We start from the raw sequence: 12,514 nt of genomic DNA, 5'->3' as shown, positions 1-12,514 counted from the left end.
AGAGGGGAGTCCCTGTGTGCCAGGCTCCGAGTTCTCATCACAAACATTGGTAATTCAGCACTTGTTTATTCCAGCCCTTGTGGCCCATTCTGGGGGTGAGGGGGGAGCAGACCACAGGAGCCCACGGGGACAGGGGTCTTGTACCCTCTGTGGCTATTGCCTGAGTATGCCAGGCAGGGCAAGGACTTGGGGAGCCCCTGGATTCTGCCCGTGATGCAGTCTGGGTACTGTTCTGGAAGGGCTGGTTTCCGCTGCCCCAGAGGACTAAGAAGCGGGGGAGGCCCTGGTTTCTGGTGGGGTGTCACCTGGGGGCCCTGGTGGGGGCTGGACTGGAGGATCCTGGGGCTCCAGGGCCCCCATGCCATTGGGGTGCTCCACTCTCTCAAACAGGATGAGCATCTCACAGTGTGGGGTCTGTGGGAACAGGTCCACGGCCACAGCCTTGACTGGCCGAAAGGGACTGCCCTTCACCCGGTTCGACGGGGCCCTGCAGAGGCTGTATGGGAGGGAGCGCCATGGTCAACTGCGTGGGTACAGCAGGGTCTCCTGGGGTGAGGCCCCGTCCACCCAGGCCCCACACTCACTCCACAAAGTTGCCCATGGCTGCCCGGGGGTTGCAGGAGACATATAGGAGTCGCTTGAGGTTCTCAGCTCTGCGGACAGCCAGGATCACTTTGGAATCTGGGGAGGCACAGACCCCTCAAGGGAGAGTCCCCAGTGGCTCCCCCTCAAGGAGCGGACAGGGGCCCGAGGCCAGGCAGCCTAGTTGGCCACCCTCTGCCTCCCCGCACCACGCCTCAGGTGGAGACCACTCACGTAGACCAGCGCGGGGTGGGTCCAGGACAGCCGTGAGCTGCTGGGACGCCAGTCTGCTCACCAGTGCAGGCACCAGGTCCTCGGCCCTCCCGCAATGGAACTCGACGTTGCTCAACTCTGGAGGTGGCACAGCAGCAGCCCTGCCATGAGGCCCGGGACACCCCCCAGAGACCTGCCCAGCCGTGTCCAGAAGCCCCCAGAAGACACCTCAGGAAAACCCTTCCCTGCGGGGCAGCCCCAGGCATCGTGGGTGCACAATAGGTCCACACAGTAGGGGCCCTTTCTGCCCTCACCCCATGAGCCCTAGGAGCCACTGGGTGGGTCCCAGGTGCCGTGTGGAGGGACACACAGGACCTGCCACCCACTGCGAGGCCCGCTGGCTCTCACCGTTGTCCAGGGCATTCACCCGGGCGTCCTCCACAGCCTCCTGGCACAGCTCGATCCCCACGACTCTCTTTACCTTCTGGAGCAAAAACAGGTCAGACTGATGGCGCCCCTCCCCACCCCGGACCTTCTGGGGGGGGGCAGCGGAAGAGGATCTGGAACAGTCTGAGGTTCTCTTGGGGGGACATGACAGAATGGGTGACGACACAAGAGTGGGGTGGGGGAGAGCATGCTCTTGACCGGGGTAGGAGGGCTCACCCGGGCCAGAGCCAGGCCGATGGTGCCAGTGCCGCAGCACACATCCAGCACCGTGCTCCCCGCGTCCAGCTGGGCCCAGTCCTGGATGAGCGTGTAGAGCACCTCAGCCGCGGGAGTGTTCACCTGGGCGTGGGTTACGCATCAGAGCAGCCTCCCTGCTGCCCTCCAGCCCCCGTGTCTGCATCCCCAGGCACTTGTGCTCTTGGTCGCCGCCCGCCCCCCCGCCACTCCCTTCCCCACCTCTAACTGCCTGAGAGCCCCAGGGTCCCTCCGTCCACACCCAGTCTCCTGGCCCGAGAAAGCAACTCAATGCCGCCCCCCTCCCACCTCCTTGAGAGCTGGACCCATGGGACCCCTGCAGCAGCAGATACCAGACCCCACCAGCGCCAGAGCCTGGTGTCGTGCCCACAAGCCACCCTCCCACAGGGTGGTCACCAGGGTCTAGCGAGTGGCCACGATTAGGAGCCCTTCTTCCAGGTGGCCGACCTCGCAGCCCTGGCAGCTCACTGCCTGGATGCTCTCCCCTCTCTGCTGCACCAGCCCGGAGCCCAGGGATCTGGTCACCTGGAAGAAGGCGTGAGGGGAAATCCGGAAGGTCAGCCCCAGCAGGTCCTCGCGGATGCACTGGTCCCCGGCCACATGCTCCAGAGGCAGGCCCTCTTGGCTGGGGGTCTTTCTGTAGGCGGGAAGGTGCGTCTATCGGTGTCACCAGTCCTCGGAGAAACCCACCCAGCCTCACCTGAGCTACTAACCGCTGTCCCTCCTCCACGAAGTAGAGGCAAGTCACCCCGCTGGTCTTGCCCGGCCCCTCCATGAAGTGCTGTGCCAAAGAAGCCTTCAGCCCCTCCAGCTCCTCAGGGCTCAGGTTCTGGAGCAAGCAGTAGAAAAGGCCCGTAAGACTGTGTCGAAGTCTGCTTTGGCCCAGACACCCCTCCCCCTGCAAGCCACCCGCTTGAGACCTGCGGGTGGAAGTAGGCAATGGCCATGGCTTGCCCACGGCGGCTGGTGCGCACAGTCAGCTGCTTCCAGTGACCCGAGTATGTCTCCGGGTCATACGCCGAGTAGGGAGTGGACCTGTGGGAGCCACAGATGGCCCTAAGTCCCTGACATCTGCCAACCAAGACTGGGTGAGCAGCGTCCCTGCTCTCTCCTCCAGCCACACCCACCAGACCCCCCAGATAGGACCCAGGTCTTCTGCTCCCAGACTGCCTCGGGATGTCCTGGAGCCACCAGCCCAGCCACGTGTCCTCACCGGATGAACTCCTGGAAAGCCTTCACCACCTGCTTGGTGGCCCCAGGAATATGCACGGTGTCGAAAGGAGCTGCCACAGCACACGTCCCACCCTTGTACTTGCCAAGCCGGCAGCCAACCGTGTTGTCTTCCCCATCCACCCCGACACCAACCAGAAACTCACATTTGTTCCGATACTCAGTCTGCAGGAAGGGGAGAAGGAAACAGAAAGACACCCACCCTTACCCCGGCGGTCCAGCACTCGTGCACGGAGGGTGTACAGCAAAAGACGCTGGTGAGCGAGACCCTGGTTCCCCCGCAGGCCCTGGCAGCCCAGGGCAGAAGGCTGACAACTAACAAACACTTGATGACAACCATAAGCAGATACGCAAAAAAAAGAGAGATGGGAGAGCCAGGCAAGAGGAGTTTCTGTGAGAGCAGAGGCCCTGACCTGCTGAGGTGACGGCCGGACCCCCTCCAGCGGGCAGCAGGCCTTGTTGTGTTTGTGCCTCTGTAAGAGCAGCCAAGGGAGCAGAGCGCGGTTGGTGCTCCCAATTTCCCTGCGGGGCAAAGGAGGGGCAGAGGTCAGGCTCCAATTGCCCAAGCGCCTGGGCCCCTTCTTGGAACCTCACTGTCCCCACCGGTAACACAGGGTTTTTACTGGTTAGTTCCCCAAAGGGGTATCTGAGCAGGCTGAGCGCACAGGGAGCCACCGATGGGCGCTCTGCCCAGAAGTGCCTGCACCCACACTCACTTGGCGAGCTTCTGCAGCACCTGCTCACACTCCAGCCGCTTCCGTTCAAGCTGCTCCGCGTAGGGCATGGTCCAAAGAGGGGTCACCACATCAGCGATGCACGTGGCAGGGGTGGCAGGCGGCTCCCCCTGATCCTCCCGTTGCCTCTTCCTGGCCAAGGGGTCAGCCTTGGGCCTGGCCAGGCGCACGCTGAGCGGCCGGCCCTTCCACAGGGCGCCGTGCAGCACACATAGGGCTTTGTCGCGCTCGGCGGCGCTGCGAAAGGTCACGAAGGCGCAGGGAGGCTGCCCGAAGAGCTTCGTCTTGTGGGGCTGCAGCCCGAAGCGGCCCAGGAAGCGCCGGACGTCGCTAAAGCTGGCGTGGCGCGGCACGTTCTGAAGCTCCAGCTTGAAGATCTCCGAAGTGAATAGGCCGGCCCGGATGTAGCTGTAGGGCCCCGGCTGAGCACCCGGTCCCGCGGCCCCGGCCCCCGTGGCCTGCTCCTCCCCTTGCTGGGGGCCCGGGGCCGCGGGGCTGCCCGGAGCGCTGCGGCCGTCCTGGTCGGGGCCCCCCACGCGCGCCCGGCCCTGCGTGGAGACAGCAGACAGGCGGGCTGGCTGGGGCCCGCGCGCCCCGAGCCTCTCCCTCTCCGTCCCATCTCACCACCCGCCCCCGGCTCCGCCAGGGTCTCCCTTCACCGTACTTCGCCGTCGAGCTCGTCACCCATCGTCCGCTCCGTCCGCCGCCTCGCCCGGGGCCTGGCACACGGGGGGCGCGCGGAGAGCGGCTGCGACTCGGCGAGGCCGGCCCTGCTCCGGCCCGGGCGGGGGCGGGACTCGTACCCTCCGCGCTCAGGTCCGGGTCTCGGGCACGGGCTGCGCAGCCCGCCGCCCTCCTCGCCGACCACTCGCTCGTCCGCCGGCGCGCGCAGCTGAGGCGGCGCATCTCTATCGTCCCCACTTCCGTCGACGTCATCGCCACGCGCCGCTCGGACCCCCAGCACTGTCCGCGAGCTCTAGGGGCGCGCGCGGCCGCGGACGGAAGTGCGCGCGAGGGCCGCCGGGAGTGCGCGCTCCCCGGCCCCCGGGCGGGCCGGGCATGCGCCGCGGGCGTTTTGGCGGGAAGCGTGGGGCGGGCTGGACAATGAGAATGTCCGCCGCCTGAGCCAATAAAGCTGCGCTGGTTTTGAATCGCGGCGCGTTTCCCGCCGCCGGGGTCAGGGGTCGGGGTTCGGGTCGCGGGGCGGAGGGAAGAGAGGGCGGGTGGGAGGTGCCGGCGCCAGACGCGGAGGAAGGAGCTGCGACCAGCCGCCGAGAGGCCGCGGAGCCCGCGACGACCGAGCCAGCCGAGCCGCCGCCGCCGCCGCCGCGCCCATGGCGGCCGCCAAGGTGGGCCGGGCCGGGCGGGCCGGGCGGGCTGGGGCGGGGGCCGGACGGGCCGGGGCCGCTACCGGCGGCCACGTGGGAGGCCCGCGCCGCCGCCAACCCTCGTCGGCCAGCGGGCTCGGGCGCGGGGCCGCGTGACCTTGGGGCAGCCGGGCCTCGCGCTCGCTCCTGGTCGCCGGGCCGCGGTCGGGCCCAGGCCTCCCGCTCGATCCCCGCGGGCCCCGCACCGAGACGGCCCCCGCCCGCCCGCGGCCCGCGCAAAGCCCCATTCATCCAGTGCTGGTCCCCGAGCCGCCACCGGCCTCCGCTCCCGCGCGGCCCGGCGGGCGGCCTGTGGCGGCGGGGGCCCGGGGGTGGCCGTGCGGCCCGGTGCGATCCGGCCGAGGAGCCGGCGAAGGCCTGCCTTTCTGGGCAGAGCCCGGGAGCTAAGTCTGGGCGTCTTATACTCCTGGGCTGTGGATTGCCAAGCCACGTGCTCCGTGAGACAACCTAAAACATGATCCTTTGTGCTCTACAGTTTTTTGCACTGGATTAGAATTCTGTAGCTCTTGTGTGAATTCTTTTGAATTATAAAACGTAATTTTCCCAACCTAGGTATAACTGCCGGCAGAACTGTGAATTCTGTATAAACGCTAGCAGACCCATCACAACTTTTTTCCTTTTAAGCAAGAGCACAGATTTTTCTCAACCAGTAAAAACTCAAAGGGTTGCTTTGTTTTAAGGGTAGTGTTTGTTTCTAGGCCCTCTTTTCTCCATCATCGTGTCCTTAGTCTGTGCGTGGCAGTACCAGCATCTGCATCTTACAGATGAGGAGCCTGGGGCAGTTTCTCCCCGGCACTGGGAGTTTCAGGGTTTAAGGAGCCCAGTCAGTCTGTGCAGGTGTGGTTGTTGCATCTGGGGGAGGGTGTCAGAGTCCGGTGTCTCCCTGCAGATCCCGGAGAAAAGTTTTGAGTTGAAAGGCTTTTTTAATCCCTTGCTTTGTGGTGAGGCCCTTCACTAGTGGGGATGATGGCTCTGGCCACTGGTGAGCTCTGGCGTGGCCAGTAGGGTCATATCTCCACCCTCCTCCATAGGACACCCATGAGGACCACGACACCTCCACCGAGAATGCCGACGAGTCCAACCATGACCCCCAGTTTGAACCAATAGTTTCTCTTCCTGAGCAAGAAATTAAAACGCTGGAAGAAGATGAAGAGGAGCTTTTTAAAATGTAAGTAAGTTGGTGTTTTTTCAGAAGTAGGCATTTTTAGTATAAGATAGTAACTGGTTCTTACGGGTGTCAAGGTCTTGGCTTGACCTTTAACCACACTGAGGGTTTTGTGATGGCTACTCCCACGTGGAAATCAAGGCTGTTGTTAGAATCCACTCATTCCTAGGTCCTGGGTGTCCTTGCTGCCCTGAGGCCAGTCCTGGGGAGGGCATGGGCACTCCCAGGTGTCATGTTACCACTGCTCTGTCCACAAGGGACATCTCCCCAAGACCCCTGTCCTTGCCAGCCTTGCCTCTAAGACTGTCTCAGCCCCCTGCCGCTGGTTGAGCATTGGGTCTTTACTATTATCTTTTTTCCTTAAATGTGGAGGTACTTTAAGGTTTATGAATTTCAGATTCAATACTTTTAGTGTACAAAACAATGCCTGGAATTACAAATGAGAGTGGGCGGTGCTATAGTCATTAAAGTTACTCTTTAAAAATCATACGTGATTCTTGGTGCTTTCAACAAGAAGCTACGGTGGCCGTGTCACTTTGAAGCAGTGGTCACAGAAGCCGTGCATCCAGATGTGTGCGACAAAGTGACGGCACCGGCGGACAGGCAGGATCGCAGGAGACGCTAATGTAGCTACAAGTTAGTGGAAATCAGGGGGAAGCAAACTCTCCACCCCTTCAAATTCTGTCCAAGATGCCAGGTTATGGTTTGAGTGCTTTGCTGTGGGTCAGGGGAGGGAAGCAGAGGGGATCACCAGCACTGCGACTCCTCTCTCTAAAGCAGGGAGGCTGGAGAGACCAGCCCCTCCCCACCACTCCCAAGGACCTGGGGAAGGAGAGCTGTTTGCACCCCTTGGGTCTCAGAGGGTGCTGGGCGGCTCCATAAAGACACTGGTTTTCTGGGTCTCTGATCTGCGTAGAAATGCTGCTGCACCTCCTGGCGTCCTGAGGGAAGTGAGGCCAGTGGGTGGGGCCTTCATGATGGGCCTGGGGCTTCTTCCTGAGGATGCATCTCCCTTGACAGAGTTGAGTTCGGAGAGCAGTCTTCCACAGGAAAGGGACTGGCTGAGCTGGGGTCCTGTGGGGAAGCAAAGGGCAGGGCTGCTCTGGGCAGGAAGGTGGGCTGCTGGGCCAGAGCCTGGCGGCCTGAGCAGAGGCCTGCAGCCCTGTCTTCCCAGCAGAGGGAAGGCTCCTCGGCCCCTGCCTACTTCCGTGCTGCCCTTGTGGTGCCGGGGACGCCAGGGAGCCCCCTGCCCCATGATTGCAGCCTTGCCCAGGATGCGGTGGGCTCTCTGAGAGGTCAGGTCTTCCTGTTGGAATATGTTGCAACTGTAGAAATTCTTTTCCTTTTTTTATTGTGAAGTAAAAATCTGGAGTTTGTTGAGCCGTCTCACTCTTTTGTTGACGTCTTGACTTGTGGTACTGGGAGTAAAAAGAAAGGCAGGGGTGTCTTGTGACGCCGCGGGCGCAGGCTCGTTCGTCCCCTCCTGTGCTTGCCTAACCCCTCGCTCAATGGCTTTCCTCAAAGGCGGGCCAAGCTGTTCCGGTTCGCTTCAGAGAACGACCTCCCGGAGTGGAAGGAGCGGGGCACTGGGGACGTCAAGCTGCTGAAGCACAAGGAGAAGGGGACCATCCGCCTCCTCATGCGCAGGGACAAGACCCTCAAGATCTGCGCCAACCACTACAGTAGGTGGCCCCGGGCACAGTGTGGGGCATCCAGGGAAAGCCACCCGCAGCTTGGCTGGCAAAGGGGTGACAGTAAGATTCCCCCCATGTCAGTCCCTTGGTCACTGGGCTGCTCTGGAGTCGCAAGTGTGTGTCTGGAAGCAAACGTGTCCGGCGGGGCAGGGCCCCTCCTCTGGGCACACAGGTGGCCCTGGCAGGAGCCAGAGGGAGCGGCCTGGAGGGTGATGTGGCCAGATGAGCAGGGAGGGGCCTCCTGGCACCACAGTCCCCCGGGCCTTCACGGGCCAGACTCCATGTCCCTGCCCCATGGTCCTCCCACCCTGCCCAGGCCATCGGCTCTGGCCTGGTCCTCATCTTCCAACCCAATTTGAGGTGTTTCCCCGGGGGTTTTCCCTGACCCCCTGCTTTTCCCAGAGCCAGGCCGGTCACTGGGTTGTTTGCTGTGAGCTGCAGGTGGGTCCCAGGCCTGGTGCCCTGTAGGAATGTGGGCTCACTGGGTGTCTGTGGGCTGGGATGACCGCTCTCGGCTCAGAATGTGACGTATTCCTGGGGCTGGGCATGTCCTGTATCTCAGGAGGCTTCTGCCAGGGGCATGGGGTGAACGTGGCTCTGGGGTGCTCCTGTTTCTTGGGGAGCTCGTCCCCCTTGAGTCTGTGCAAGGTCTGAGGAGATGGACAGCTGTGCTTATTCCCGGCCATGGCTCAACCTTCTGTGACATACGAGCAGGTCACGAGGCCTTCGGTGTCCACTTCCGGTGGCCTCGTTCCCCGTGGTGTCCCTGGGCAGTGCAAGGCTGAGAGTGGTTGGCCTGGTCTGACCATGAGCCTTCCTGGGTGATCACTCCACTTCCTGGCTTCTGCTCCTCTGCCGCTCCCCACTTTCTGTGGGCCAGGTCCCGGATGGAGTGGCCAAGCATGGACACAGCCACTGGAAGGGCTGGGCCCACCAGGCCTTGTGGCCCATGTCTGCCCTGGGTCTGGGGGCTGCTCAGACAGGGGCAGGGCCATGGGGCTGAGCGTGAGCAGCCATGGTGGCATTGGAGGCCTTGGCTGAGTTGGGATTGGAAACCCTCGCTGAGGTGTCCTCGTGGTCAGGGAATGGGCCACCCTGTTCCCCGATTCAGAGCGGTCCTGGTTTTACGTGAACATAGGGTGTTTTCAGAGGTTTGGGTAAAATCGGGATCCCACAGGACTTTGTCTAAGCCTGGTTGGCAAACCCCAAACCAGGCCTGTTTTGCCCCAATTCGGGCCTTCAGGGGTCAGGGTGGGTGGGCCAGCTTGACAGCTGCAACATCCTCATGGGGCTTCTCTCTCCAGTCACGCCGATGATGGAGCTGAAGCCGAACGCAGGCAGTGACCGTGCCTGGGTCTGGAATACCCACGCAGACTTCGCCGACGAGTGCCCCAAGCAGGAGCTGCTGGCCATCCGCTTCCTTAACGCCGAGAGTAAGCAGGCCTGGGCCAGCCTGCCGCTGCTTCTTAACGGTGTAGTGGTTTGGTTGCAAACGCCAGTGCTGTTGCTTTCCCAGGAGAGTTGACGGCAGCTGGGAAGCGTGTGGTGGGGACTGATCCTGCCCTGCTGTCTGATGGGCCCTTGGGGAAGGGACCTAAGTGCCCTCGAGGTCTTGCCCAGACTCTTGAGTCCATGACAGTGCGGTTCCTTTGCTGAGTTCACAGGGGGCTGTGCTGGCAGTCTGCCCAGGGCCGACCTGTTCTCTCACCATGGTCTGGGTGCCAGCAAGGGCAGTGCCCAGGCAGACCTCTCCCCTGCTGGGACATCTTTCCAGCTCGGGTTGTCAAAAGCAGCACCCAGTGGGCCCTGGGGGGTTGGTTGGGTGCTGGGGCTCAGCACCCCAGTAGCTGAACATCCAATGCTGAGTGGACCTCACCTCTGCTCTGGGAATGGGGCCTGCAGGAGCAGACAGCAGAGCACCTGGCAGGAACAAGGCTACCCTGCCCTGCCCAGATGGGTGCCAAGTCAGGCAGGGAGGTGGAGGGTTGGGGCACCCTGGGATGGGCCTTGTGAACCTTGGAGTTTCAGACCCACCAGGACACGTACTCCTCGCTGCTCAGGGACCTTAGGGGGGTATCTTCTCTTATCTCTGCAGATGCACAGAAATTCAAAACAAAGTTTGAAGAATGCAGGAAAGAGATTGAAGAGAGAGAAAAGAAAGGTGCCAGATGCCCATGGGGTGGCGGGCGCCCGGGGGGGCTCTGCAGACTCACTCTGCACCTGGCTGCAGCCCCAGGCGGGTGCTTTTTCCGTCTGCCACAGCAGCATTCCGGGGGGCTGTGACCACTTTGACCTGTCAAGGGCAACGCAGCCACCCCGGTACACAGGTGCTTTCTGAGGGGCAAGCCAGCCGTTGGGGCCCCGTGCACGTGCCCTCTGGCCTGGCCTAGCCTAGCAGCCAAGTCACGACGTCGCCTGGAGTCTCCCGGGGGCTGCAGGGGCTTGGAGAGGTCCTCGTGATCACCTGCTTACTCAGGGCCCCATGCTGGTCGCCAGCATCCTGAGCGGGGTCCCAGGCGTGAGCACGTGTTTACCTGGAGGCACACAGGGAAGTGGCCTGTCCGCTGCCATGGGGCTGGGCAGAGCGGTGATTCCTTCTTACCGCGTTCCTGTGTCTTGGCAGGATCTGGCAAAAATGATAGTGCCGAGAAAGTAGCTGAGAAGCTAGAAGCTCTTTCGGTGAAGGAGGGCAAGGAGCCCGAGAATGAGACCAAGGAGCCCGAGAACGAGACCAAGGAGGTGGCTGAGGAGGAGCAATGAGTCGGCTCCCATTGTGTTCTTTCTCCCTGTCTTTTCCCTTTTTCTTTTTTTAAATTTTGCCCTGCACCCTTCTTTTTGGTTTGTTTTTATTCTGTTTTGTTTTTACAAGGGACTTTATATAAAGAACTGACTTCCAACATTCAGGTTGTTTTTTTCTAAGTTTTCGCCCTAATGAAGACGACTTCAGAAAATCCATTACCCAGTCGTGAGAATGTACTGTGCTAACTTTCTTTTCCATAGTGGAAACACTTATTTATAGTCATCAAAATAGCAAATAAACAACACGTTTGAAACTTGCATGGAGGCAGGACCATGTGTGCGTCGGTCCCATCCTGGGACAGTGGGTTCCTGCCCCTTTGGCCGTCACACACGCTCTGCTGTGTGGCCTTTGGGCCGCGGTGCGTCTGAGCTGGTGCTGGTGGGGCAGGTGGCCTGGGGAAGCCAGTGCTGTCCTGGAGACCTAAACAGCCCTGCTTCGCCCCATGGCCAGGAGCAGGGAGGTTTTTTTCCTGGCCTTTGGGGGAGAGAGGAAGCCCACCAGGTCCCCTTGGCTGCGGCACAGAGAGACCCAATGGGTCCCCTGGCTTCGGCCGGGCATCTTTTGTTGGCCCTCAGCCCTGGCGGAGCCACCCGTCCACAGCGTGCACATCTGGCCTGGTGCCTGGCGCAGGTGGGGCTCAGCCCCACAGCCATCCTCGGAGAAGACCTGTCTGTGTGCTCCTGGCCCTCCGTCTGGGTGGAGGCCGGGGACATCTGCGGGAGATTTCAGTAAGGGACGACTTCAGGGATGCAAGCGGGTTAGTGCCATTTGGAGTTTGTCCTGTAAGGCAGGTAGGCCTAAGCAACAGAGAGGTTTTCCAAGCACAGGGTCATGCCTGTAATGGCCTGTGTCCCGGGAGACCACCCGGGCTCGGAGGAGCTCCCGCAGGGGAGGGGGAGGAGCACGGCAGGAGCCGACCCTGGAGCATCTCTCAGAGGCTTCCATCATGGCCGAGCCCTGGCCTGTCTTCCCTGTGTCCCGTGTCCCATTTAAACCTCACTTCCTTGGCCCCTCTGGTGGAGGCACCTCCAAAGGAAGCCAAACTGAAGACCTCACTGGCCTTGGTCACATGCTGGCATCCCTAGGCCTCGCTTGCTCGCCAGGCACCTGTGGTGGTCCTTCCCGCCCAGGGAGGCCCAGGGAGGGACGTGGAAGCTTTTGCACCTCCCCATTTCAGTCGTGATGCTGGTGGAGGTCATGATGCATTGACCGGAAAGGCTGGTGCTGGGCCTTGGTCCTTCTCCGGGGAAGGGTGGTCAGACACCCCTGCCAGCACAGAAGGGACGTGGAACGCCTCTGCTTTGGGCTGTAGTACATGGTGAATCCCACTTGCTGTAAAATGCCAGGCTGATTTCCCTCCTCTTGGGTGAGGAGATGTGTCTCCAAGGGGGGAACCCTGAGCGGGGTGGTCCCTCAGGGTGGCTGGGGCACAGCCGTGCTGTGACCAGGCTGCACTGCAAGGTGTGACAGCCAGGATGAGCAGGGACACTGGGGGCTTCTCTGAGCCCCCAGCCAGTATATGTCCAGGTGGACTCCCCGAGTCCCGGGTGTGTGAGGGGGTGTGTGATGGGGTGGGGGTGTGTGATGGGGTGGGGGTGGGGCACGAAATGGCCACGCTGTTCCAGGTCAGTCCCCTGGCCTGCAGCTCAGGCACTCTGCTGTGCTCAGGAGAGGACACCTGGGCCATGGCCTCACTGGGTCCGTCCCACCCGGGACCCCTCTGCCCAGGCAGTCGGCAGGGACCTCTTCAAGGGGGACACGTGCCTTTCCTGCCCACGCCCAGCGACAGGTGCTCACTGCACAGCTCTCACCCCGCACAGACCTGGAGGCCCTCCGGGGACCTCTGTGTGCTGGGCCACAGAAGGGCAGGAGCCAGGGCCAGGCCTGGGGGGGCTACAGTGTGTCCTCAGGCCCCGAGGCCACCAGAGGCTGAGGCAGCCTGGGCAGAGCAAGGAGGTGTCTGCTCTCCGCTCACCTCTGGGCCCTGGGCCTCCTGGGGTGGGTGG

At 62.1% G+C, this 12,514-nt stretch overlaps 2 protein-coding genes across 2 annotated transcripts; one reads left to right on the top strand and one right to left on the bottom strand.

Moving 5' to 3' along the window:
* Positions 1-46: 46 nt before the first annotated feature.
* TRMT2A (tRNA methyltransferase 2 homolog A) lies at positions 47-4,522 on the bottom strand. The gene is made up of 12 exons (XM_082354938.1): positions 4,126-4,522; positions 3,444-4,009; positions 3,141-3,249; positions 2,711-2,892; positions 2,418-2,532; positions 2,211-2,326; positions 2,023-2,134; positions 1,459-1,581; positions 1,204-1,279; positions 817-933; positions 585-681; positions 47-496 (listed from the first exon to the last, which is right to left on the bottom strand). Exons 1-12 carry the CDS (start codon positions 4,147-4,149, stop codon positions 265-267), a joined length of 1,869 nt encoding a protein of 622 aa, XP_082211064.1. The 5' UTR covers positions 4,150-4,522; the 3' UTR covers positions 47-264.
* Positions 4,523-4,652: 130 nt separating this feature from the next.
* Positions 4,653-10,765, top strand: RANBP1 (RAN binding protein 1). Its single transcript, XM_082354955.1, has 6 exons — positions 4,653-4,810; positions 5,881-6,017; positions 7,539-7,696; positions 9,013-9,141; positions 9,804-9,869; positions 10,332-10,765. The coding sequence occupies exons 1-6, from the start codon at positions 4,796-4,798 to the stop codon at positions 10,466-10,468; spliced, it is 642 nt and encodes a 213-aa protein (XP_082211081.1). The 5' UTR covers positions 4,653-4,795; the 3' UTR covers positions 10,469-10,765.
* Positions 10,766-12,514: the final 1,749 nt, after the last annotated feature.

The sequence above is a fragment of the Balaenoptera borealis genome (genome assembly GCF_965194805.1).
Source record: "Balaenoptera borealis genome assembly, chromosome: 14".
Taxonomy (NCBI): Eukaryota; Metazoa; Chordata; class Mammalia; order Artiodactyla; family Balaenopteridae; genus Balaenoptera; species Balaenoptera borealis.
The sequence above is the reverse complement of the archived record's forward strand: the minus strand, read 5'-3'. Positions and strand labels throughout refer to the sequence as shown.